The sequence below is a fragment of the Lagenorhynchus albirostris genome, chromosome 1 (genome assembly GCF_949774975.1).
Source record: "Lagenorhynchus albirostris chromosome 1, mLagAlb1.1, whole genome shotgun sequence".
Classification (NCBI taxonomy): Eukaryota; Metazoa; Chordata; class Mammalia; order Artiodactyla; family Delphinidae; genus Lagenorhynchus; species Lagenorhynchus albirostris.
In genome coordinates, this window is record NC_083095.1 from 140,245,653 (window position 1) to 140,273,056 (window position 27,404).

At 41.6% G+C, this 27,404-nt stretch overlaps 2 protein-coding genes across 2 annotated transcripts in view; one reads left to right on the plus strand and one right to left on the minus strand.

Moving 5' to 3' along the window:
• GABRA5 (gamma-aminobutyric acid type A receptor subunit alpha5) overlaps positions 1-27,404 on the plus strand; it is a 103,419-nt gene that overhangs the window by 40,944 nt on the left and 35,071 nt on the right. The window contains exon 8 of the mRNA XM_060155452.1: positions 21,071-21,153. Coding sequence (XP_060011435.1) covers positions 21,071-21,153 — 83 coding nt within the window. The remainder of the gene's footprint in view (positions 1-21,070; positions 21,154-27,404) is intronic.
• On the minus strand, positions 9,187-10,128 carry LOC132532149 (acidic leucine-rich nuclear phosphoprotein 32 family member A). The gene has a single exon (XM_060170426.1). The coding sequence runs from the start codon at positions 10,080-10,082 to the stop codon at positions 9,333-9,335; it is 750 nt and encodes a 249-aa protein (XP_060026409.1). The 5' UTR covers positions 10,083-10,128; the 3' UTR covers positions 9,187-9,332.

The window sequence follows — 27,404 nt, forward strand, 5'->3', positions numbered from 1 at the left end:
ACAGGGCCCAATTTGAGCCCACCAGCAGTTGTGGCGGCTTTGGCTCTCGTGTGCTTTCGTATGGCTACACAGTCTCCCCTGAGTGTGCACACTGTAGTGGAGGCTGTCAACATGCACAACCCCACTGGAGGGGCTGGCCTCCAGTGCGTGCATGGTGGTGAGCATCAGCAGTGGGTGTCTAGGCTGGAACTCATGTAGCCACAGAAGCCTGGGATGGCTGCTGGTGTGGTGCTTCAAAATGAGACTGGCGGCTTCAAAATGAGACTGGCGGCTTCAAAATGATGATGTCACTCCCCTACAATCTTTTTGTAAAAAAATATTTTAAAAATTTTAAAAATCTTTAAATGATGTTTTTAAAAAGCATTTTAAACGTACTAATGATCAAGTAGACTAAATATTTGTAAAGACATCCAACAAAAAATAATAAACATTGCTAATCTAATTTTTATTATTGAATGTATTTTTTTCCAGTTGAATCTAATTTCTTTCCCATAGTGCTTCAGACAATATTAATAAGGTCAATAAACAGACCTTTAAATATAAACAGAGGAAATGTTATTTTCTATTAACATTAAAGCACAGAGAAGAAAAAGAACATGGGAGAGAATAATAGGAAGGGCCCTTTAGGTTGGGCGTGGGCCCAGAAAAGACTTCTCTAAGTCACTTTGCAATTGTGGCCAGAAGGAAAAGGTGGCACTGGCTGGGTGTCCTGAGCCAGCATTTTAAGGAACAGAGGAAGGGCTGATGTGGGGAGTGAAGTGCACGGGTTTAAGGTTAGGTATCTGCTGCCTTCTGAAAAAAACAGGGCTTGGAGGAATCAGGCTTCTGACTGGGATCACAGTGCTCTTAGGGGCACCTAAGGGCTCCTAAGAGCACCGTGCCACATCCAGGCAGGAGACGAGGGCAGATATGCCGGAGGCAAAACCAAAGAACAAAATGGGTAGACTCATTTTGGAGGGAGAACTGCCAGGATTGCTGGTAGAATTGAAATGGAGAGATATGTGTGTGAGAAGTGTCAAAAACGATTCCCAGACCTGTCTTGCAAAGCAGTGCTGTTCCGTAGATAATAGTTTGAAGGAATGAATGCATGGGGACACCTGAAGGGCACCAGGGTTTCCTGAAAGGGTCAGAGGAAGGCTGAATTTCATTTTAACTATGCTCAGACTGTGCAGCCCTGAGGCTGCTAAGTGCAGACGAAGATGCAATCACACTCGACATTTTGGTTTGACTTTTAGCACATTGCTAAACCCTTTCCCTGGGTGCCAAACGGCAGAGGCCAAGCCATGAACAGTGGGCTTGAGGGGACAGAAGATGACAGAGCAGTCCTGATGGGGGTCTGCCGGCCTCCCCACCCCTGTGGTCACCTGCACCGGGGGTGCTCCATCAGCCTCTAAGTGCACAAGCTGTGCTTGGCCCTGCCTGGAAAACAGACAATTGTACAGATGTCTGGAGGACGTACTCCTCCTCCCTCCCTGCTCTCTGTTTTCCTAGTGCAGTATTGAGCTTGTGGAAGGACATTGCACAGGATGTCAGTGCCAGAGTCGGAGCAACATGTAAGCCTGTGCGGGTGTGTGGGGGTGGTGGTGAGGGGCTAAACCTTAATTTTCCAACTGAAAGTATGTTATTAAACAAGGGGAGGCAAGACGAAGATCTGTTCGGCTCATCTCCCTGTGTGTTAATTTAAATAACTAAGCAGTGATCATGGGAGCAGGCCTGTCAGCCAGGATGACAACCTCCTGCCCTTCCCCCCTCAGCCCTTCACTTAACCATCTTTTTCTCCCCACTTGCTCCATCCCTTCATCAATTTACAGTTACCTGAAAGAACTTTAGTTGGTGCATAAACACCATCCATGGACCCGCATGTCATGGAAATGGAGGCAGGCATATTTAGGAATACGACAGTGGGGCCTGTCTTCTTGGGCTGGTGGGCAGGGGACTGGGTTAACAGAAGGAGTGATGGAGGGCTGTCTGAGCTAGGTCTTGAGGAGGTGTGGCTAGTGGGGTGAGGGGGAGTTACAAGGATGTTCTAGACATAGGGACAAAAATGTGCAAAAATATGAAAATAGGAGTCAGAATGAAGTAGTGTAAAAATTGTGTGATGATATCTCAGAAGAATAGACCTAAAAGGTGGGCAAGGACCGATTTAAAAGGTCCCTGTATTCAGGGCAAGTTACTTCTGCTTTGGGCCACTGGGAAATTCTAGGGCAAGGAGCAGAACATTTCCTGACCCCCTGACTGGCCACCCTTCTCCTTTCCTTCTCAGATGTCTTGGAGTAGGGATCATTGTTCTCTGTGGCAGGTCAGCAGCACGCGGGGCTCATGGCTTCAGGCTGTTGCACTGTCTCTGTTACCTGTTTGTGAAAGCTGGTCCCTGATTGTCAAGGATCAGCCGGGTCAGACCCACTTCCCCTCATTGTCCTTCATCTTAATCCCTTGGCCTCTAAACACTGGGGCATGAACTCCCTCTACAAGTGTTCACTGTCCTTCATTATATAAACCTGTGTTTTCCTGTGCTCTTCTCTCACCAGACCCTTTCCTCTCACATTAGGAAGATGCTAATACCTATTATTTTAGCCTCTTGAGGTGGGTGGTGTACTCTCCCTCGGGGAGGTTGGACATATATTTTTCCTTATTCTGTAGGGGGTTGAACTGAGACTTGGGACCCTTTCAAAGCCACACAGACCCAGAGGCACAGCTGGGCCAACAGAACATCAGGCCCTCCGGTGTTTTACCTTCTCGTCTCACTCCCGGGTTTCTTCTCTGAAAATTCTTCTGTTTCCATGTCCCAACATGTCTATTTACTTATATGCTGTAAAACACAAGCCCTATTTCATCTTGTGTGGTCCCGGGTTCCCAGTGGCCTTTAGGACACCCCCTCATGCACATCTGCTGAGGTCTGAAATGTGGCCCAGAGTTCTTCCCAGATAGCAACTGCTTCCCTAGTTTTTGGTTGACCAAATGGTTCCTTTTCATTCTTTCTCTGTTATGTGGCACTGGCCCTTTTTTCCAGCCCTGGCTACCAGGCCCTGCCTGGTACCCTGCCTGCCAGGCCATTCAGGCCCTTCGCCTCTGCTGGGAATGTTGCACTTGGCTGACTCCTGGCTCTCGGGGAGCCATTCTGAATTATTCATTCTGAATACAGAAGCCAAGACAATTTAAAACACAGTCTGAGTTTCCCTTGTTAGGGATGCAGAGCTTGTTAACCAACTTGCAAGTTCTTGACCTGACACCACTTGTGTGCAGGCTCTGGAATGATTCCACTTGGGTTGGAATCCTAACTGTGCCACTAATTGTGTGACATGGGAGAAGTTTTGTAACTTCATTTGTAAGATGGGTATATAAATAGTACCCGTGTTCTAGGGTTTTTGTAAATATAAGTGAAAAGAGCTTTTTCACAGCACACGGCCCAGAGGAGAAACCCGTTTAGTTATTGTCAGCCAGGCTGGGTCAAGGTCTCCACGAGAGCCGGGCGGACCCCACTCAGGCTTTCCAATGAAGGGATGAACCTCCCTTTTGTTACATGTTTTTCCTCCAGAGTCGTCAGTCCTTCCCACCCTCGGCCATTCCCCAACCTTGAATTGTTTTGGAACCCAGCACCTCTGGCTGCTCCTTCACTCCGTATCACACAGGGGTGTAAAGACTATTTGGAATACATTGCCTTTCTTTTTAAGGGCTATGAGGTATCACTTGGTGTGTGTGTTAATGTTGCCCCCAGATGAACCAAAGATTTCTTGCTGTCTCTGCAAAGCAACCATAAAAGAGCTGTTCAAAAGATCTCATAAAAGGCATATGAAATGGAACATAATGTCTCACAAATTCAAAAGTTTTCACCCCCTTTTTAAAGTCACTTTTCAACAGTCCAAGTTTAACCAATTCAGGTAGATTTCCTCATTGTCTGTTTCAGTCTGTATGCCATCATTTGTCAAGTCAGAAAGGTGGGGGGAGCTGCAGGTAAGAAACATATGAGTTGGCTATTGTCATGGGCTGAATGGTGTCCCCCAAAATTCACACATTAAAGCTAAACCCAGGTTCCTCAGAATGTGACTATATTTGGAGATAGGTCCTTTGAAGGGGTAATTAAGTTAAACAGAAGTCTTTAGAATAGGTCCTAATCCACTACAACTGGTGTCTTTATAAGAAGAGGAGATCAGGACACAGACAGGCACAAAGGGAGACCATGTGAGGACAGAAGGCGGCCGTCTGTAAGCCAAGAAGATAGGCCTCAGGAGACACCAGCCCTGCTTTGATCTCAGACGTCCAGCCTCCAGATCTGTGAAAGAATTCATTTCCATTGTTTTAGCCACTGAGTCTATGACACTTTGTTTTGGCCGTCCTAGTGAACTCACACAGACATCAATGAAAAGCTACAATGCCATACAAACCATCCCAGCCCACTCTGCACAGCTGTCTCACCTGCACACTCAATTCCTTATGAACTTGGAGAACTACAAGTTACTCATTGATAAAATCTAAAGTTTCAGAATTCATATGTTGTTTATGTCTACTAATGATAAGGAGAGTGGAACCCAAATCCTCTTGTCGGTTTTCCTGTTTTATGCTCAGCTCCTCTACTACAAGTATCTGATCCTCTGCTCTACGAACTTGCATCATGAAGACCAGTCAACGCTACTCGTAGGGTATTCACTGTGCTGGGGGTAAAACCAACCCAGAAAGGGACTTTTTAGGGCACATTTTATCATGTTGTTTTCTAAAAATAATGCAATTTTCCTAAGTCGATGACATTTGCGGACTGGTAGCCTTGAGCTCAGTAATTTCAACAATAGTGAGAGAAACCCTTCCTGATTCACAGAAACTCCATACAGTTCCAAAATATTTGGCCACTTAATGGGAATGATAGACTGTCACAAAATGAGTTGCTAGAGTAGAAAATAGAGGATTCTGAAATGTGAAGTGGAAAGAGGAGATTGATGGTCAGACCACAGTCATGGACATCAAGAGGAGTGACACTGAGGGGCAGTTCTAGGTAGAAAAGCACTGAGTCTCTGAGTTTGGGCAAAGAAATCCCCACTGTCCAGTGAAGCCAACAGAAAATTTAACCAAGTCCTTGCATTATGGAAGATGCAGCCGCCACTCAGTTGGGACTCAGCCCTCTAGCATCACCCAGTACAGCAAGTGTCTGTCTACTCACCCACGTGCTCCAACATCACCCTTTCTATCAGCTCTCCAAAAGAAGGATGTGGTCATCATTTGAAAGATTCTGGGTTGTTAAAATATGTTAAATAACATTATAAATCCTGCTCTGATTGTCCATTATCTGCAGCATTCAGAATTCTGGAAGAAGGGATTCAAGGATGGAAAACTGCAGCATCTGTGGTGTGGAAGACTTGCACTGGGGCTGCAGACCCTATGGGCTTTAGGTCACTGGGCAGCATGCCCTCTGGCTTCTCTGTGAGAGAGGCTGAGGTTTTTCTATTCGCTATTTCACTTACCCAGTCTTTATTATTTCCTTCCTTCAGTTAGCTTTGGGTCTAGTTTGCTCTTCTTTTTCTGGTTCCTTAATATGTAAAATTGGGTTATTGATTTGAAACTTCTCTTCTTTTTTATTTTTATAAAGTTATTTATTTTATTTATTTATTTTTAGCTGCATTGGGTGTTCGTTGCTGCACACGGGCTTTCTCTAGTTGCAGCGAGTGGGGGCTACTCTTCGTTGCAGTGCGTGGGCTTCTCATTGCCGTGTGTGGGCTTCTCATTGCAGTGGCTTCTCTTGTTACAGAACACGGGCTTTAGGCACGCGGGCTTCAGTAGTTGTGGTGCATGGGCTTAGTTGTTCCACGGTATGTGGGATCTTCCCAGACCAGGGCTCAAACCTGTGTCCCCTGCATTGGCAGGTGGATTCTTAACCACTGCAACACCAGGGAAGCCCCTTTCTTCTTTTTTAATGCAGACGTTGACAGCTCTGAATTTCACTCTGAGCACTGCTTTTGATGCATCCCATAGGTTTTCATATGCTATATTTTTGTTTCCATTCATCTCAAGGTTTTTTCTCATTTCTTTTGTGATTTATTCTTTGACCCATTTGTTATTTAGGATTGTGTTATTTAATTTCCACATATTTGTGAAATTTTCCATTTTCCTTCTGTTATTGATTTCTAATTTCATTCCATTTTGGTCAGGGGAGATGCTTTGTATGACTTCAATATTTTGAAATTTATTGAGACTTGTTTTGTGACTGTTCATATGGTCTATCATATGGTCATACAACAGTATGTACCCTTGAAAAGAGAGCTATTGTTGGATGAAGTTCTCTATATACGACTGCTAGGTCTAGTTGGGTTACAGTGTAATTTAAATCTTCTATTTCCTTGTCATTATTCTCTGGTTTTTCTAACCATTATTGAAAGTGGGATATTGAGGTCTCCAACTATTATTGTAAAACTGTCTATTTTTCCTCAGTTTTGTCAGTTTTTGCCTCATATATTTTTGAGGCTCTGTTGTAAGGTTCATATATGTTTATAATTTCTATATATTTTCACTGGATTGAGTCTTTTGTCATTATATAGTGTCCTTCTTTGTCTCTTGTAACAAATTTTATCTTTAGCTCTCTTTTTGTTATGTTTGGGTGGAATGCTTTTTTCCATCCATTCACTTTCAACTTATTTGTATTTTTGGAACTAAAGTGAATCCCTTGTGGATAGTATATAGTTAGTTCATATTTCTTTATTGATTCTACCAGTCTCTGCCTTTTAATTGAAGTGTTTGTTTCATTTAGATTTAATATAACTACTGACAAGGAAGGATTAAAGATAATGTATTAAGGGGTGTTGTTATGGGCCAAACTGTGTCCCTCCAAATTCGTATGTTGAAATCCTAACCCCCAGTACCTCAGAATGTGACTGTGTTTGGAGATAGGGTTTTTAAAGAGATGATTAAGTCTATTTGCTTTCTATATGCTTTATTCATTTTTTGGTTCCTCAACTCTTAAATTATTGCCTTCTTTGGTATTTAATTGATTATTTTTTCTAGTGCACTATTTAAACGCTCATCTCACTTCTCATACTGCATATATTTTTAGTTATTTTCTTAATGGTTACTCTGGGGATTTAAATTAATATCTACATGTATGACAATCTAGTTTGAATTAATGCCAACTTAGTTTCAATAGTATATGAAAACTTTTTTTCTATAGTTCTGTTCCCCCCTTACGTTGTTATTGTCAAAAATTACATCTTTATACATAGTGTGCCCAGTAACATAGATTTATAATCACCACTTTATGCATTTGTCTTTAAAATCATATAAGATAATAGAAAAGTTTATGAATCAAAAATAAAAATAATACTGGCTTTTATATTTACCTATGTCTTTACCAGTACTGGCATTCTTCATTTCTTCATGTAACTTCCAGTTACTGCTAGTACTCTTTTGTTTCCACTTAAAGGACTGCCTTTAGTGTTTATAATAGGACAAGTCTGTCACAATGAATGCCCTCAGTTTTTTGTTTATCTGCAATATCTTAATTTCTCCTTCATTTTTGAAGGATACTTTTTTCTTCCAGCACTTTGAATATGTCACTTTACTGCCTCTGGCTTCCATGGTTTCTGATGAAAGTCAGTTGTTAACCTTATTTAAGATCTCTTGTTCATGAGATTATAATTATAATGTGTCTCAGTGTGGATTATAATATGTCTCAGTGTGGATCTCTTTAAGTTTATCCTACTTGGAATTTTTTGAACTTTGATGTTAGATTAATATTTCTCATTAAAATGAAGACATTTTTGGCCATTATTTCTTCAAATATTCTTTCTGCCCCTTTCTCCTTTTTCACTAGTTCTGGGACTCCCATTATGTATGTTTTGGTATTCTTGATGGTGTCCCAGAGGTCTCTTAGGCTTTGTTCATTTTTATTCATTCTTTTTTCTCTGTCCTCAAACTGGATAATTTCATTTGACTTATCTTCAAGTTTGCTGATTCTTCCATCTTCTCAGATATGCTGTTGAAACACTCTAGCAAATTTTTCATTTCAGTTATTTTTTTTTCACCTGTAGAATTTCTATTTGGTTCTTTTTATACCTTCTATCTCTTTATTGATATTTTATATTTGTTGAGATATTGTTCTCTAAGTTTCCTTAATTCCTTTGTCCATTGTTTTCTTTAGCTCCTTGATATTTAAGGCAATTGATTTAAAGTGTTTTCTAGTAAATCCAATGTCTTTGCTTCCTCAGAGACAGATTCTGTTAATTTCTTTTCTCCCTATGAATGGGATATCTATTTTTGTGGGGTTTTATTTTTGTATGCCTCAATTTTTTGTTGAAAACTGGATGTTTTGATTATCATAATATGGTAACTAGAGAAATCAGATCCTCCTCCATCCATAGAGTTTCCTGTTTTGCTTTTTGTGGTATTTTTGTTTGTTTAGTGAGTTTTCTCAACAACTTTTAAAAGTTTGTATTCTTTGTCATGTGTGGTCACTCTCATTAGCTTAGTGGCCAGCTAGTGATTTGATACAGATTTCTTAATAACCTGGAGCAAAAAAAAAGAAAAGAAAAGCTCTTTTAGTCTTTGCAGATAGACTGTGTGTATGTTGGAGTGCTCTTTAAAGTTTAGCCAGTTTACAACTTTGCCATAGCTTTCACTTCCTGCCTGTACAGATCCTGAGAGTCAGCTGGAGATGAGAACTTAGGGTCTTCTTTGGTCTTTTCTGAGCATGTGTCCAGTCCTGAGCATGCACATGGCCTTCTAGATTCTCTGGAATATGTGGGAGCTTTTTAGCCCTTATTTCCCCAAGTATCTCCTTCCTCAGCCTCTCCTTCCTAGGCTTTCAGTCTGTCTGTTGCTTGCCCCAGCTGTATCCATTTCCCCTGTGACTGTGGTGAATACATTTGCCTTTAAATGTTTTCAACAAATAACACCCTAGGAATACACCGCTGAGTCAGTTGAAACAAAGGCAGACCCTTGAACCAATCCTTCAGGTACCCACCAGACAGATCAAAACAAGCAACTAACATTCTTTGAGAATAAGGTCCATATCATTCCCATTACCAGCAACCTGCACAAGGAATGTGAGTTCCCATTTTCATGCCTACCGCAGAGCTAGAGAGTGGGGGCTGGTAACAGGGTAAGTTAAAATGCTACATAACCTGCTTACTAGTTTTTTTTTTTTTTTTTTTTTTTTTTTTTTGGCAGTAAAAATAGTATTTTATTCCACCCCCTCCCCCCTCCCTCCCCCCACAACCCCCAGTACACTTTTCCCCTCTCGTTCCCACAGCAACGTTACAATCAGAAAAAAATAAGTTTCGGGGAGCGGGATTTGGGGGGGTACGGGTAAAAACAGTCAAATCACAATAGGAATTTTTCAAAATAGGTTATTCCACTTAGTCATCGTCTTCTCCCTCATCTTCAGGTTCTCGTTTTCGCTTCTGACCCCTTTCTTCTTCACCAAGCTCCTCTTCATCTTCCTCATCGTCTACTTCCCCATCGTTATAACCTTCCTCATCCTCCTCTTCCTCTCCACTCACATCCTCCTCTTCACCTTCCTCCTCCTCCTCCTCGTCCTCCTCATCTTCCACTACCTGAGCATCTTCATCGTACTCTTCCTCATCCTCATCCTCCTCGTCATCCTCCAGGCCCTCCACGTAGCCCTCGGCGTCCGAGTCGGGGGCCTCCTTGTCGTCCCGATCGTAGCCATCGAGATATGTGAGCTGAGGAAGGAGCTTGAACACGTTTTCTCGGTAGTCGTTCAGGTTGGTCACCTCGCAATTGAAAAGGTCTAAGCTCTTGAGGTTTTCTAACTTTTTCAGTGGCTCTATTGTGCTGAGGTCTTTAATTTTGTTGCCACTTAAGTTTAGATGCGTGAGGTTCGGACACTTTTCTGCCAATACTTCCAGGCCCCCTGAGATTCTGTTATCGCTTAGTTCAAGCTTCTTAAGTTTGTTTAACTTTGGTAAGTTTGCGACTGAGGTGAGGCCTACGTTGATTGTACTCAAGAACTCCAGTTCTTCAAATTCATCTGTGAGGCCTTCGATTTTGCCTTCATTTGACCGACAGTTGTCCAGGACAAGCTCTTTCACATCAGAGGGCGTCCTGTTCCGCAGCTCTAAATGAATCCGTTTGTCCATGTCCATCTCTCGCGCTCTCTCTCTGCAGAGGCTCCCGCGCCGGCGGAATTCAATCAATCTGCTTACTAGTTTTCAGGCATTTTTTTTCTTGTTAAGTTTTCTCTGGCTGTTGTAAGTTTTTTATCAGATTCCAGAGTTCCGTAAAAAGTCTATGCTGACTGTTTTTGCAGCTTATTCACTGCTTTTGTGGATGTTCCATAGTCCCCCACCTCGACTGATGTCACCTTTACTTCTCCTCTAGGATTTTTAAAGCATTTACTGTGTGTCAAGCATTGTACTACATCTCTGTATTGGTAGTTGGTATGTCAGGACTTAACACTGTAAGATAAGCTTTATGTAATCCCCTTTATAGGGAAATGTGGGCACATGGAGATTGAGCTGAGTGGTGGGGCTGGGTCTGTTTGATTTCACTGTCTATTCCATCTTCTCTGTAGCCCACGACACTGTTGATTGCATTGTGCTTTATGATTAGAGATGTACTTGAATTTCACTTTGAGAAAGGAATGTCTTTGCATAATTTTGCTGCTCCTTTTTTGCAGCAGTCTTTTTTTTTTTTTTTTTTTTTTTGCGGTATGCAGGCCTCTCACTGCCGTGGCCTCTCCCATTGTGGAGCACAGGCGCCGGATGCGCAGGCTCAACGGCCATGGCTCATGGGCCCAGCCGCTCCGTGGCATGTGGGATCCTCCGGGACCGGGGCACAAACCCGTGTCTCCTGCATTGGCAGGCGGACTCCCAACCACTGCGCCACCAGGGAAGCCCAGCAGCAGTCTTTTTATTGACCAAGCTTGTGTTTATTTTCCTACATTTGATTTATTAAGAAGGTTTATTGCTGGGTGTGTGGATACACATAAAAAATTAACCAAAATGTTTCTCAAAATTGAGCTATTTGTAATGAGGTGGATAGACCTAGAGTCTGTCATACAGAGTGAAGTAAGTCAGAAAGAAAAAGACAAATACCGTATGCTAACACATATATATGGAATTTAAGAAAAAAAATGTCATGAAGGACCTAGGGGTAAGACAGGAATAAAGACACAGATCTACTAGAGAATGGACTTGAGGTTATGGGGAGGGGGAAGGGTGAGCTGTGACAGGGCGAGAGAGAGTCATGGGCATATACACACTAACAAACGCAGTAAGGTAGATAGCTAGAGGGAAGCAGCCGCATGGCACAGGGATATTGGCTCGGTGCTTTGTGACAGCCTGGAGGGGTGGGGTAGGGAGGGTGGGAGGGAGGGAGACGCAACAGGGAAGACATATGGGAACATATGTTTATGTATGACTGATTCACTTTGTTATAAAGCAGAAACTAATACACCATTGTAAAGCAATTATACCCCAATAAAGATGTTAAAAAAAAAAATTAAGCAAAATGTTTCTGCTCTCACATCAATCATTACAGTGCCTTCCTGAGGAACACAAGCATTAAAATAGAAATAGCCATGTTAATCAAAATAAATCAATAAAGTTTATATCCCTTTTTGATAAGAAATATGGCTAAGTTTGTAAAATTATCACACATCTACTAGTTTTCCCAAAATAAAGAATTCCTGGCATCTTCTTTCCAATAGCTGAAGAGGAATGAGAATCCCAATAAATAGTGCAAGTTCACAGAGGATTTTCAGCCAGAATAATTCTGATGGTTGGTCCCATGTACATCCCTATTACACTGAAGAGTACAAAATGAATCAATGAGATTTAGAATGACTTATGAAATGTGTAACTCAAGCTGGAAGTAAATTGTAGAATTTGGCTTCATTGCTAAAAGGAAGAGGTTCATTATGTTATCTCAATAACAGTTTTGTGGGGTTTTTTTTAAGTATGGAACTTTACAATTGTATAAACCAAAACATGCATCATTTTAGTATAGTCTTATTGGAACTTTCAGATAATGCCCTAAGTTCTGCTTTCTGCAAGGTTGCCCTTCACTGAATTTAAATTCTATTGCCTTTTAAACAAGTCACTGCACCCTTTATTCTTCTGCTCTCCATTGGCTGCTGCCCACCCCAACCTGGGCTGTACCTGCTGAACTTGGTATCTCATCTCATCTTTATCACAGGCAAAGGCCCTGCTTTAGCTTTGGGTAGGGTCAGGGTTAATGCTAAGATGGAGATCCCTCAGGAGGGCGACTAACCAGGATAAGCACTATGGCCAGGCCCTGAAGGAAACTAGGCTTGTAGTTCTGGTTTGGATCAAACTTAATTACAATAGATCTACAACTGTCACCAAAGGGACCAGTATACACGGGTTAGTTAGTAAAATGTGGAGTGGAAGTGGCTGAACCTGGCAATGACCTCTGGTTTCCAACATACATTGTTCCCAACTTGTCAATGTTTAGATTTTAAAAGTTCAGTTTTTACATAGCTGAGCTTTAGAATGTTTTCCTCAAAACATTATTATGAATTGTAATTAGTTTCAAGGAAAACCAGCGATGCCTAACTGAAAAATAATAAACATGGTATATCACTATTTATCATGATACATGGAATAGTGATTGTTTACAGGAAGAGAAATGCATTCATGCATTTTTTTATTGAATGAATAAGTTTGCAGCTCTTCCTGAGCATAGGAGTATAGAAGAGAAAGCTCTAGTAAACAGGATTTTGACATCAGGCAGAGCTCTTGGGGAAGTTTCTGAAGAAGAAGCAGGACTATCTCTATTCTTAGAGCTAGTGACTCAATAAATACATATGAGTAGACATGTTATATTAATAAAAAGACCAATTCTTTGTAATACCTGAGTAAACTTCTTTTATTTGCCAATCTAGAGGTAAATCAAATATAAGGAAAACAGGCATATAACCCTCAGAGCTGGGCTTCCTTTCAGAGACCTTCCCCCTGATGACCCAGCACAACAGGTGCTCCTCGTGCAGATATTAATCTATAGCTTCTTCCTCTCTGAGGATGTGACTCAGGTGTAGAGCAAGGAAGACTATCCAGAGTGTTGAAGGAGCCCTGCACAGCCCCATCCAGGTGGGAATAAGCCAGAGGCAACACAATGAGCCTACAGAAAAATAAAGGTGTTGCCTACAAAGAGCCAGCTGAGAGTGCCAGCTTTCCTCCATCTCCAAAGCTGGCAGCCCTTCAGATGGGTGCAACCATAGTAAATAGAAAGCTGTGTACATTAGGTATTCTTATGTTCCTTACAAAGACTCACTTGGAAAAGTATCAGCCAAATTAAGCCTCACCTCTTTCCCATAACACCAATCATTAGGTGCTTGCTATGTTAGTATTGAATTTCAAGAGTCCCCAAATAAATTTCATATATTGCCTGAGAGTCTTGATAGGAAGGTGATGTTTCCACTGAATGACCAGTGGAGGCATATTATTCAGCCATAAAAAAGAATGAAATAATGCCATTTGCAGCAACATGGATGGACCTAGAGATTGCCATACTGAGTGAAGTAAGTCAGACAGAGAAAGACTATCATACGATATCACTTATATGTGGAATCTAAAATGTAACACAAATGAACATATCTAAGAAACACAAACAGATATAGAGAACAGACTTGTGGTTGCCAAGGGGGAGGGGTGGGGGAGAGAAAAAAAAAACAGTGGAGATGCAGCCTGCAGCTCAGTCACTGACCAAGCCAGGCCACATTGCCTGAGGCGTCTGGTCCATTTCACTATCAAGCCTGTGATTTTCATGACAGTGAATACTTTGTGAGCTATTTATAAGTTGACCAAACCAAATTTCTTTCTCAACTTTGTGAAAATTATTTAACAATTGGTTATTGGATTAGTAATATTATTATTATTTTATTTTATGGAAACTACTGTACTAGTTTTCTATTGTTGCTGTAACAAATTACCACAGACTTAGTGGCTTTAAAACTATACAAATTTTATTATCTTACTGCTCTGGAGACCAGAAGTCTGAAACAGGTCTTATGTTGCCAGGATTGTGTCTCTTCTGGATTCTCTAGTGGAGAATTATTTCCTCACCTTCCCCAGCTTCTGGAGGCTGCCTGCACTCCTTCATTCATGGCCCTGCATCACTCCTTCCACTATCACTGCTTCCAGCATCACATCTCCCACTTCAACTCAGACACTCCTGTCTCCTTCTTATAAGTAGCCTTGTGCTTACATTGGGCCTGCCCAATAATTGGGGTAGTCTCCCCATCCCCAAATCCTTAATTTAATCTCATCTGAAAAGTCCCTTTGGCCATGGTAGGTATCACGTTCATAAGTAGGAAGTATTAGGACATGAACATCTTTAGGGAATCATTATTTTGCTTACCACAATCTGAGTTCTGCCCCCCAAATTCATGTCTGTCCCATGTGCAAAAAATATTAATCTCATTCCAATATCCCCCAAAGTCTCAACTCATTACGGCATCAAAGTCCATAGTCTCAACTAAATCTCATCAGCTCCAAAGTTCCAAATCTCATCATCTGAATCATCTAAATCAGCTATGTGTGAGGATTTGGGTATGATCTAGCCTGAGGCACAATCCTCATCTGTGAATTTGTGGAACTCAATAAACAAGTTAATTACCCACAAAATACAATGGTGGGACAAGCAGAGGATAACAGTTAAAGATATTCCCATTTGAAAGGAGAGAAAATAGTAGGAGAAAAGGAAGCACTATCCCCCCCACACACAAATTTCTAAATCCAGTTAGGCAAACAACAGTAGGTTTCAAAGGCCTGGGGCTAATCCTCCATGATTAAGGCTCTGCCCTTAGAGTCATCCTGCCTTTTTCATGAAGGGTAGCACATGTTTGCAGCTGAGTAGTTTCTTTCAACCTATTTCCTGCCTGTGGAATGTTGGTGTTCTGACAGCCTTCTTTCATTTTGGCCTCTGTCTGTCCCATTCAGCCCCAACTGACAGTGTTTCTGCTGGTATAAAATTTTTAAGAATCATTTACGTCTCCTGTGTATGTCTTAAGAATTTACACTACTAGACCTCCTTCATAAATCTTTCATGGATAATTCTTTTGCTTACATGGCTAAGAAGACCCATGCGTCACACATTTAATTTCCTCAAAGAGTCTGAGGCAGTAGCAAAAGGTCCAACCACACCCTTGGCTTTCCCTTAAGAGTATGTTTTCCTGACAATGAACTCCTAATTATAGCATCTTTTGCAACCTGGATAAACTGAGAATTTCCCAGATCAAGTCTTGGTCCATTTTTTGTTGGCTGCTCTTACCTTAATCTGTCTCTTTCTTCTCACATTTTACTATAAGCAACAGGAAGAAAAAACAGGCCACAACTTTAACACTTAGCTTGGACTCTCCTCATCTAAGGGTCCAATTTCATCATTGTATCAGTTTCCTGTGGTTACTGTAACAAATTACCACAAACTTGGTGACTTAAAACACATTTACTGTATTACATTTCTGGAGACCATGATTCTGAAATCAGTTTTGGCCAGGCTGTACTCCCTCTGGAGGCTGTAGGACAAAATCCATTTACTTGCCTTTTCCAGTATCTAGAGCGGCATGCCTGCATTCCTGGGCTCAGGGCACCTTCCTACATCTTCAAAGCCAGCAGCACAGCATCTTCAAACATCTGTGCTTTCATCACATCACCTTCTTTCTTTTATCTATGTGCAATTTCCTTTGCCTCTCCCTTATAAGGATCTTTGTGACTGCATTTAGTGCCCACCTGGTTAATCTCCCCATCTCAAGACCCTTAATCACATCTGTTAAAGACCCTTTTCCCATATAAGGTAATGCTTACAACTTCCAGGAATTAGGACCTTTTATCTTTGAGGGGCATTATTTAGCCTATTGCAATCTTTTACAAGTTCCGCTTTCCACGTAAGCTTTCTGTCACTATACAGCGAGAATCTCCCTTCCTCCAAGTTCCAGTTTCCTCATTTCCTTCTGTTACCTCACCATTAGGGCCTTTGATGTCCATATTGCTACCAGCAGTGTGTTTATGACCATATAATGTAGGTCTTCTCTACCATGTTTCTCACTGCAAGTTCTCATTACAGAATCATTAACATTCACATTTCAATTAACAGTCTGTTCAACATAGTCTAGGCTTTTTCTATAATGAATCTCAAAATTCTTCCAGCCTCTTCCCACTGCCCAATTCCAAATCATTTCCACATTTTTAGGTATTTGTTACAGTAGTATCCCACTTCCAAGTACCAAATTTTGTACTATTTTCCTATAGATGTTGTAACAAATTATCACGAATTTATTGGCTAAAACACAACCAATTTATTATCTTCTAGTTCTGGAGGTCGAAAGTCCAAAAAAGGTCTTAAGAGGCTAAAGTCAAGCTGTAGGCAGCAGGATTGCATTCCTTCTGGATTCTCTAGGGGAGAATCCTTTCCTGCCTCTTCCAGCTTCTAGAGGCTGCCTGCATCCCTGAGCTCATGACCACAATCCCATGACCTCTGCTTTTGTCATCATATCACCTCTGACTCTGACACTCCTGCCTTCCTCTCATAAGGACTGCTGTGATTCGCCTGGGCCTATCTGGATAATCCAAGATAAACTCCCCTCTCCCAAGGGCCTTAACTTAATCATGTCTGCACAGCCCTTTTGCTATTTAAGGTAACATATTCACAAGTCATGAGGTTTGGGGGATTAGGACATGGACATCTTTGCAGGACCATTATTCTGCCTACCACCACACCTTCTATTGCACTGAATATTCTCAAGTAAATGAAGAAGGCTCAGATCTGGAGAGCATATTGGGTAGAAATCTCTTTATGCACCTATTAACTATTCTTGTTTTTTTCAGAGAATAAAGCAGCTGCTATTTCTCTTTTTCAAATGGAAAGGCTGGACCAGAGAAGTTAGGCAGTTTTACAAAGTTGCACAATTCATTAATGGCAAAGCTACTCTAGAATTTGGCTGGGGTTTTTTGCGGTACACGGGCCTCTCACTGTTGTGGCCTTTCCCGTTGTGGAGCACAGGCTCCAGACGCGCAAGCTCAGCGGCCATGGCTCACGGGCCTAGCCGCTCTGCGGCCTGTGGGATCTTCCCGGACCGGGCCACGAACCCGTGTCCCCTGCATCGGCAGGTGGACTCTCAACCACTGCGCCACCAGGGAAGCCCGAATTTGCCTGTTTTAACATCTGAAGCACATGCCACTGCGGGCTGCCCCTGGGCAAGCAGAGGGCTCTCTAGGGAGTTTACATCCAAGTTGAAGCAAACAGCTTAACTCACAAAATGCCCTTTTTCTTACCCTAAAATTAAGATGTTCAAAAATGGGATATTATGTTCCAATAAGTCAATGCCTGAATGTCTTTAGAAACAGAAATTTGACCTTTGGGGAAAAAAAGCAGGATCATTGGATCTACCAGTAATTCAGTAAATTTTTCCATAGGCATATTCCTTAACCTTTTGAGAAAAGTAAGGGTTTCTAGGAGGTGACCTGGCTGGCTCCTTTGAGCTCTGACAGTCCACATTCCATGGAGTGCTCTGATCTCAATTCTGTGTGAAGGAGGTTGGTTGTACATCAAAGGACACTGCATTTTAAGAACCCCATGAATGGAAGGGTCCCTCTTATCTAGAGATATTATTTGAGTACTATAAAAGCATAGGCCGTTTTTGAAATGCTTAAAGGATCAAAATTTTAAGTGTTGTTCTCTTACTAAGGTTGAAACATTTGCTATTGGGGAATTTATCTGAATAATACATTCACTCCTTAGAGGAGAGACACTATCATAGATGAAGTATATTTTTCTGATGTTTGGAATTCAAATTCTAAAGAGGTCTATTAAAATGGGGGAACAATCTGTGAGGCTCTAATGTTAGCATTTATCAAGATGGTAATTGTAGAATTATCTTTTTTATGTTTTCACTGGAATTATTTTTTTCTTCAAAAGGGTTTTCTTTTTACATCCAGCTAAATTCTGTCCATCTGTCTCTACCCACCCTCTCTCCTCCTGCTGTATGCTAAAAGCAGACTCCTTGGTGTACATTCCTTGCTATTGTTAAATGTTGTCAGTGCAGTGGTTTTGGCCTAGACCTCAGGACCAAACAGCTAGAATAAAACAAGACACCAAATGCTGAGAACACAGTGACAGAAAAGATGGCTCCTCACCTCTCTTATAAACACACGGTGTTGGCCAAGAAAGAGGAGTACGTGAGGAAAAGGAGGAAAAGCCAGGAGTGGGCAGAGTGCCAGAGGTGGGAGGTCAAGTCTCCCTGAGGGGTCTACTCTGACAAGTAAGGGCAAGGAACAGGAACGCAGGTGGCAGTGCCTCCAGTGGCCCCGGGGATCAAATCAGAGACCCAGCACCAAGCAGGGGGGAGAGGAGTTAACTGTGATTCACCACATTGTCAAGAATTCAGCCAACAGATCTGGCTTCAAGGCAACCTCCAGACCCAGTGGGCCATAGAGTGTTTTCTGGGGGACAGAAGCCCAGTTATGTGAGCTCCAAGACATGGCAGTGTCTGGAGAGAAGATTCTGCCATGGAAGGACCATCTCCACGTCACCCTGCTGGTGGGAGTCCAGCCCATAGTTGTTGATATTATTGGGGGCAACTTGAAGACTGCAGCACTGGGTCTGCTGGTTGAAGTCTGCTGTGCATACAGCAGGGCTTGGACAGTCAGGACCACCTGAAGCACCCTGCCCCCCCTCACACTGTTCCCACTGGCTGAGCCCAGCATCTTCCTTACACCAAGGCCATCAACTGTTGGAACAGAGACCGTAGACCAGCACTGAGATGCACTTTTCTAATTGGAAGCGTTCTCTGTTCTCCCACATCACCATTTCTTCATGTGCTTACTTTCACATTTATTGCTTTGTACCTAGCACTATAGCTTTATATATACTTTTTATTTCCCTACTATAAATTTGCTTCTCAAAGAAATTCTAGATTTACTGAGTCATTGTGATTTTATTCTCTAGAACATATTTGACTCACTTAAGTTTTCTGCCCCACTATTGCTTTGTTTAACAAATGGCTTAAGTTTACTAACAATATAAAGTAACACTATTTTCCTTTATGTTGTCCTTCTCACAGGCTGTGTTTTTTAAGTCCTGTTTTCTTAATTCTAATAAGTAAATATTCCTTTACCTTCCCCATTTTGTAGTCTCTAATAATAATCCTTTTACATAGTTTATGCTTGAAGATGTCCATACATATACAGATATATGCATATGTATATTACACACACACACATCTGCATGCTAGAATTAAATATTTTACCTTTCAAAGTCATGATTATGCAGAGATTTTAAAGATGTGGGAAATGCCCCTTCTCTAATGTTAGGTAAACAGAAGACTGAATTTTATAAACCAAGAACAGAAAGAAAACATCCGTAGCTGTGAAGAAATCTGGACAAAGTGTACCAGGTGAAATTATAAGTGAAATGATATGTATTTGTAATTTTCTTCTTTATAACTTTTCTGTATTTTCCATACTCTTTTACGAACATAGGTGGCGTATAATTTTAGATATCATCTCCCCACCTGAATATGAGACTTTTGTGGTATATTCTCATCCATGTACACTCACACCCTCTGGAACTCAGTCCATTTTGGGGAGAGTGGTACCCCCAGGCAGAGGCAGCAGATTTCCTCTCCATGATGGGCACACACCTTCCTTCCACTGACACGTTTTAGCTCCATTCAGAGAATACATGAATTGACTACTCCATCTGCAATCGTCAAGTGTGAATTACATGCCCAATTTAATAGCAAAAAAGTTAAGCTATCTTAAAAGAAGGAAGAAGTAAAGGCAAAAATGATTGTGTTTACATTTTTATTCTCACCCCAGGCACATGGGCAAGATCCAGACAATATAACAAAATAGAATTGTAACGTCTGTTTAAAGTTGAAAATTGTGCAATTTGATTTCATTTTATGCAATTACATTTCATTTTAAATAATAGAATTAAACACTAAGAACAGAAGACTAACTCATTAAAGAAATTTAGATTTACTACTTAATTAGTAAATCTGTAGGGAAATAAAAGCACCACAGCATGATGACTCCGCAAGTACAAACAGAGTTTTGGGTCACACAGCCTGTGGGGCACGTGCCATTAGGGGCTCTGCATTCTTGTCCGGATCCCTTAATATCCATGCCTCACTTTCTTACCTTGACACTGGGGTGATAATAGCAATACATTGTGCTATTCTAATTAGATATGTTAATGCAGGTGAAACACTTAACACAGTCCCTAGCCCAGACAAGCAACTCTTATGATCAGCACTGTTTTAGTCATTGGTGACAGTGGTAGTGAATGGTGGTATTATTATTTGGAAGACCAGACTTGGATTAAAAACAATAAGAAAGTTGCTATCATAACACAATTTTGCTTACTCTATAGTTTCATGACATCAGCCCAGTACACAATAATTATAGCCAGCTTCTGGTCGAAACTTGGACTGTGTATTTATTCCACACTTTTATATATATATATATATATATATATATATATATATTTTTTTTTTTTTTTTTTTTTTTTTTTTTTTTTTTTTTGCGGTATGCGGCCTATCACTGTTGTGGCCTCTCCCGTTGCGGAGCACAGGCTCCGGACGCGCAGGCCCAGCGGCCATGGCTCACGGGCCCAGCCGCTCCGCGGCGTGTGGGATCTTCCCAGACAGGGGCACGAACCCGTGTCCCCTGCATCGGCAGGTGGACTCTCAACCACTGCGCCACCAGGGAAGCCCCACACTTATATTTTTGAGCTTATAAATTATTTTAGAACATACATATATTTTCAGCCTTGTCAAGGGAAGTTTTTTTATTACTGTGGGTAAGTGATGGGAGAATAAAAGAATAAATTATCTTTAAAGGCATCTCAAATTGCTTTACAAGCGGTAATGTATGTACAGACACTCACCAAGCCACAGAACTCCTGAGCAGATTTGATTTAAACCTTATTTCTAAATGATATTCATCTACAATGCAATCCTATGTAATTTGGTGGGACAGTTTAGACAATTTCATAAAAGATAGTAATTAAAATAATGAGTGGAGTGCTTAATATGGCTTTCAAAACGTGGTGTCCAGTAAATAGCCAGAGTCGGTGAGTCATTGAAAGGTCCCCATCTCTTGTTTTTCAGCTTGACCATCTCAGCAGAGTGCCCAATGCAACTTGAAGACTTCCCGATGGATGCTCATGCCTGCCCTCTGAAATTTGGCAGCTGTAAGTTATTTTCACAAGTAAGAATCATGGTTATATTTTGGGGGTTATGTCCCCCAAAGACAGAGAAGCATTTATGTTCTATATGTGAGTAAGAATGAGATGAGCTGCAGTCTGCTTGGGAAGTCTGGAGAGTATGGTGGGACACACACCAGGCTGGTTTCCTTGCTTGTAACTGAGAATGCAAGTGGAGGCACTTGCCTGTTAGGGTATGCTCCTCGGGAAGCAGTTCCCTACCCCTAGACCTGCACCAGGCAATTGCACCAGGCAATTCTTTCTTGTCTTCACTTCTCAGATTGCAGGTCACCTCCTCCAACAGCCCTTAATGACCCAATTTCGGTTACCCACCTGGTAACTCCTTATTGCATGAGTCACTTCTCAGATGTCCTATATGAACATTTGATTATTTATATGTGGGTTATTTAATTTTTAAACAGTTTGGGGATTTTCCTGTTATCTTTCTGTTACTGATTTCTAGTTTAATTCCATTAGAGTCAGAGGACACCCTCCATATGGTTTCAACTTTCTTTACATTTATGGGGGTTTATTTCATGACTCAGAATAGGATTCATTTTGATATTTGTTCTGTGAACACTTGAAAGTCATGTGTACTTTGCAGTTGCTTGGTGGAATGCTCTACAAGTATTGATTAAATCCTGTTGATTATGGTGTTGTGAGTTCTATATTGTTTGCTGATTTTCTGTCTTCATCAATTGTTGAGAAAGAGGTGCTGAAGTCTCTGACTGTAATTGTGCAGTTGACTATTTTTACTTTCAATTCAGTGGGTTTTTTGTTTCATGTATTTCTCAGCTGTTATTTGGTGTATACACATTCAGGATTATAATTTCTTGTGGATGAATTAACCCTTTATGATTGCATAATGTTCATATCTGTCTCTGGTAATTTTCTTTGCTTTGAATTCTACTTTACCTGAAATCCATATGGCCACTCTTTCTTTCTTTTGATTAATATTTGAATGAGGTATATATTTCCATATGTTTACTCTAAGCATCATTACGTTAAAATGAGCTTCTTGCAGATGGTGTATAGTTGGGTCATTTTTTTTTTTTTTTTTTTTGCGTTACGCGGGCCTCTCACTGTTGTGGCCTCTCCCGTTGCGGAGCACAGGCTCCGGACGCGCAGGCTCAGCGGCCATGGCTCACGGGCCCAGCCGCTCCGCGGCATGTGGGATCTTCCCGGACCGGGGCACGAACCTGTGTCCCCTGCATCGGCAGGCGGACTCTCAACCACTGCGCCACCAGGGAAGCCCGGGTCATATTTTTTAATTCACTTTGCCAGTCTATATTTTCAATTGGTATATTTTCATAATTTACATTTTATGGAACTATTGGTATGTTATGACTTAAGTTTGCCATTTTATTTGATTTTTTGGTCTTCCATTCTCTATGTTTTCCATTTCTCTATTTTCTTTTTCCTGACTCCCTGTGGGTTAGCTGAACATTTATTATGATTCCATTTTTATTTATTTACAGTGTTTTTGTGTATATCTTATTGTACATCTTTTATTTTATTTATTTATTTTTGTCTGCGTTGGGTCTTTGTTGCTGCGCACAGGCTTTTCTCTAGTTGCGGCAAGTGGGGGCTACTCTTCGTTGCAGTGCACGGGCATCTCATTGCAGTGGCTTCTCTTGTTGTGGACCACGGGCTCTAGGTGCACAGGCTTCAGTAGTTGTGGCACATGGGCTCAGTAGTTGTGGCTCACGGGCTCTAGAGCACAGGCTCAGTAGTTGTGGTGCACGGGCTTAGTTGCCCCACAGCAGGTGGAATCTTAGTTCCCTGACCAGGGATCAAACCCACGTCCCCTGCATTGTAACAGATTCTTTACCACTGGACCACCAGTGAAGTCCCAAGCCATTCTTTTAGGATAGACTGCTGGCAATAAGTTCTCTTAGTTTTTCTTCATCTGAAAATACCTTGATTTCTCCCTTCATACCTGAAGAACATTTTTAATGAATATAAGATCCTGTTCTGACAGTTCTTGTGGCATTTGAAAAATGTGTTACTTTGCTGTTGCCTCCATGATTTCTGATGAGGAATCTGCTATAATTCAAACCATATTTTCTTTATAGGTGAGATATCTTTTCTCTCTCTCTTTTTTTTTTTTTTTTTTGCAGTACGCAGGCCTCTCACTTGTGGCCTCTCCTGTTGCGGAGCACAGGCTCCAGATGCACAGGCTCAGCGGCCATGGCTCACGGGCCTAGCCGCTCCGCAGCATGTGGGATCTTCCCAGACTGGGGCACAAACCCGTGTCCCCTGCATCGGCAGGAGGACTCTCAACCACTGTGCCACCAGGGAAGCCCTCTTTTCTCTCTTGTTGCTTTCAAGGTTTTTTCTTTGACTTTAGTTTCAGAAGTTTGACTATGATGTGTATTAGTGTGGATTTCTTTGGGTTTACTGATTTGGGATTTACTCCACTTCTTGAATCTATAGATTTTGGTCAAATTTAGGACATTTGACCAGTTATTACTTTGAATACTTTTTCTGCCCCATCCTCTTTCTCTTTTTCTCTCCTGACTCAAATGACATGAATATTAGATCTTTTGTTGTATTCCCACAAGTACTGAGGCTCTTTTCACTTTTTTTTCTATTACATCTGTGTATGGTCACAGGCCCCTCCAGATGGCTATTCCCTTGTTCTCTGTATATCCCTTGCCTGACCAGTGCCTACTTCACCTACACCCTACTCATATGACTGACCTACATACCTGCCCCAGGCCCCAGCTAATGACTGTTCTAGCTTTAGATAAGAACTCTCCACTCTGCTTATCAAAGGGGTGGTGAGGAACAGACCCCTCTGCTGGTTTCCCTGGTAACCAATGAGGTAACCTGATATAATTTCCTCCTATAACTGGAAATCTCTCCTTCCACCCCGGGAGCAAAGACGGTCTCATGTCCTGCCTGCCATCCGCCAAACATGGTGGGGTGTCACTCCAGGACCTTGCTTCAGAGGTGTAAGTTCCCCCATCCATTAAACCATTGATGTTTCTGTCACTGGCTCTTTCTTTAGTCTTAAGGATGGGCAAGTAGAGGCCTTGTAGACCTGCAGGGTGCAGCCCAACAATCTGTTTTTCAGATCACTTAATTTTGATTGTTCTATCTTTAATTTTACTGATTCTTTCTTTTGTCCCCTTCATCTTTCTGATGAACTCATTTACTGAGCTTCTTATTATGGTTATTGTTTTCTTTAATTTTATGTGTCAACTTGACTGGGCCACAGGATGCCCAGATATTTGGTCAAACCTTATTGTAGGCATGCATGTGAGGATATTTTTGGATAAGATTAGCATTTAAATTGGTTGACTGAGTAAAGCAGATTGCCCTCCCTAATGTGGATGGGCCTCGTTCAATCAGTTGAAGACCTGAATAGAACAGAAGGGCTGACCTTACCATGGGTAAGAGGAAACTCCTCCTGCCCGATTGCCTTGAGCAGGCAGTGTTGGTCTTTTCCTTCCATGAAAACTGAAACAGCTCTTCTTGGGTCTCCAGCCTAACAATTTTCAGACTGGAACTACACCATCCGTTCTCCTGGGTCTTCAGCTTGCTGATTGCAGATCTTGGGACTTCTCAGCTCCCATTATTGCATGAGACAATGCCTTATAATAAACCATGTATGTATGTGTGTGTGTGTGTCTCTCTCTCTCTATATATGTATATACGTATATATATGTAAATATATGTATATGTATATATGTCTATATATGTCTATATATAGAGAGAGAGACGCACACACACACACATATATGTATATATATCCTATTGTTTCTGTTTCTCTGGAGAACCCTGACTAATACAGATTTTGGTTATGAGATGTGGGTGCTACTGTAGCAAATACCTGAAAATGTGGATGTGGCTTTAGAACTGGGTAATGGATAGAGGCTGGAGACTTTTGTGGTGCATGTTAGAAAAAGCCAAGATTGCTATGTAGGGACTGTTGGGTGAAACATGGATGTTAAAGGAGATACTGGTAAGGACTCAGAAAGAAAAAAGAGAGCTAGAGAGAAACCTTTCTTCTTCTTAGAGAATACCCAAAGAATCATGAACAAAATGCTGGTTGAAACTTGGATGTTAAAGGTCTTCTGGTGAGGTCTCAGGCGGAAATGTGGGACAGATTATTGGAAAGTGGAGGAAAGCTGCTGCTTGTTATGAACTGGCAAAGCACTTGACTACAATGTGTTCCAGTGTTTTGTGGAAGGTAGACCTTGTGAACAATGAAATTGGTTATTTAGTTGAGAAGATTTCTAAGGAAAGTGCTGGAGGAGTGGCTTGGTTCCTCTTGACAGCTTAATAGTAAAATGTGAAAGGCAAGAGCTGAATTAAAGAAGGAATTGTTAAGACAAAAAATGAAAAAAAAAAACCCAGAACTTAAAGATTTGGAAAATTCTCATACTCATATTGCAAAAAAAGAGGAAGTTTCTTCAGGAGAGAACACCAAATAAAAAGGTTACTCATGGTGTTATTGGCCATCTCAACAGAAGGCAGGTAGAAAGACCCCAAAGGCAATTCAGAGACCATCAGGACTGCCAGTCCCACCCCAGGTGCAGAGTGCACAGGCCCAGGGGGCCAGATGGCCTCCAATCGGGCTTCAAAGGGCAGGGCTAGCAGAGCCCTGGGTGCCACGCCTTGCAGGGCAATGGGCATGAGTCTGCTGCCTCAGAACATTGAACCAAGGAGAATTATTCTCAAGCCTTAAGATCTAACGGAACTCGCCCTGCTAGGTTTTGGACTTGCTTGGGACTTGTCACTCCTTATTTCCTTCCACATTCTCCCTTTTGGAACGGGAATGTCTATCCTATACCCATCCCACCATCGTATTTTGGAAGCAAATAACTTGTTTCACAAGTTCACAGCTGGAGAGGAATTTTGCCTCAGGATGAATTGAGTCTAGATAATATTTAGATGAGACTTTTGACCTTAGATGCTAGAGTTGATGCTTGGAATGAGTTAAGACTTTGGGGATACTGGGATGAAATGAATGTATTTTGCATGTGAGAAGGAAATGAATTTTGTGGGGCCAGTGGTAGAACACTATGGACTGAATTATGTACCCCCAAAATTCATATTTTGAAACCCTATTGTTTTGAAATATTTTGAAATCTCTATTGTTACTGTATTTGAACATAGAGCCTTTGTAATTAAAGTTAATTGAAGTCATAAAGGTAGAACCCTCATCTGATAGGATGATGCCTTTATAAGCAAAGGAGGAGAGAAATCTCTCTCTGTCTCCACATGCATGCAATGAAGAAAGGCCATGTGAGAACACAGCGAGAAGGCAGCCCTCTGTAAGCCAAGACAAGAGTCTTCACCAGAAATTGAATCTGCTAACATCTTGGTCTTGGACTTTCCAGCCTCCAGAACTGTGAGAAAATAAATTTTGATTGTTTAAGCCAATCAGTCTATGGTATTTTGTTATGGTAGCCCAAGCAGACCAACACAAGTGCTAAAACTTCTCTTTGGTTTTTCTTTCTCTCTTCTGTTTCTTTGCTGAGACTTTCTATTCTTTCACTTGTTTCAGGCATGTTTGTAATTGGTTGTTGCAACATCTTATGGTGGCTGCTTCAAAAATTCTTTTTTTAAAAGGATTTTTAAAAAGTAATTTTTTAAAAGGTAATTCTGACATCTCTGTCATATTTTCTTTGGCATCTATTGATTTTTTAAAAAATTCAGTTTGATCTTCCTGGTTGTTGTTAGGACACATTTTTTTTATTGGAACCTGGACATTTTATGTATTATGTTATGACAATCTGGATTTTATTGAAACCTTCTGTTTTAGCTAGATTTTTAAAACCACTGCTCTGGCAGGGAAAGGTGCAGCACAGCCTCATTACTGCCAGGTGGGCTTCCCTTCAGCCTCCACTGACACAGGGATGACTGGGCTCTTGCTCCTGCTGGGTGGACGCGGGACTCCGAGCTCTATACAGGTCTTCACTGACACCATGTGGGTGAGGGTGGGCTTGGGGTGGCAGGAGTCTGAGCCTCCACTAAACTTCCTGTGATGCAGCCCCAGCAAGGAGCAGGAGGACATGCTCCTACTGATTAGGGTGGGAGTCCAGGCTCCCCACTTGGCCTCTAGCCCACTACAGAGAATTGGCATCAGTGCTGCCCAGCAAGGATGAAAGCCCTGCTCCCTCGTGTTGGACCTTTGCTGATACCTGCTGAGTGTGAAAGCCTAGGCTCTCCACTCTCTTTGCTGGCCTGGGGTGGGGTAGGGCAACATCTTTTCGGTGGTATTTGAC

What these genes read in the sequence shown, in the direction of transcription:
- LOC132532149 (XM_060170426.1), bottom strand. Translation starts at nt 10,082, where the DNA reads ATGGACATGGACAAACGGATTCATTTAGAGCTGCGGAACAGGACGCCC.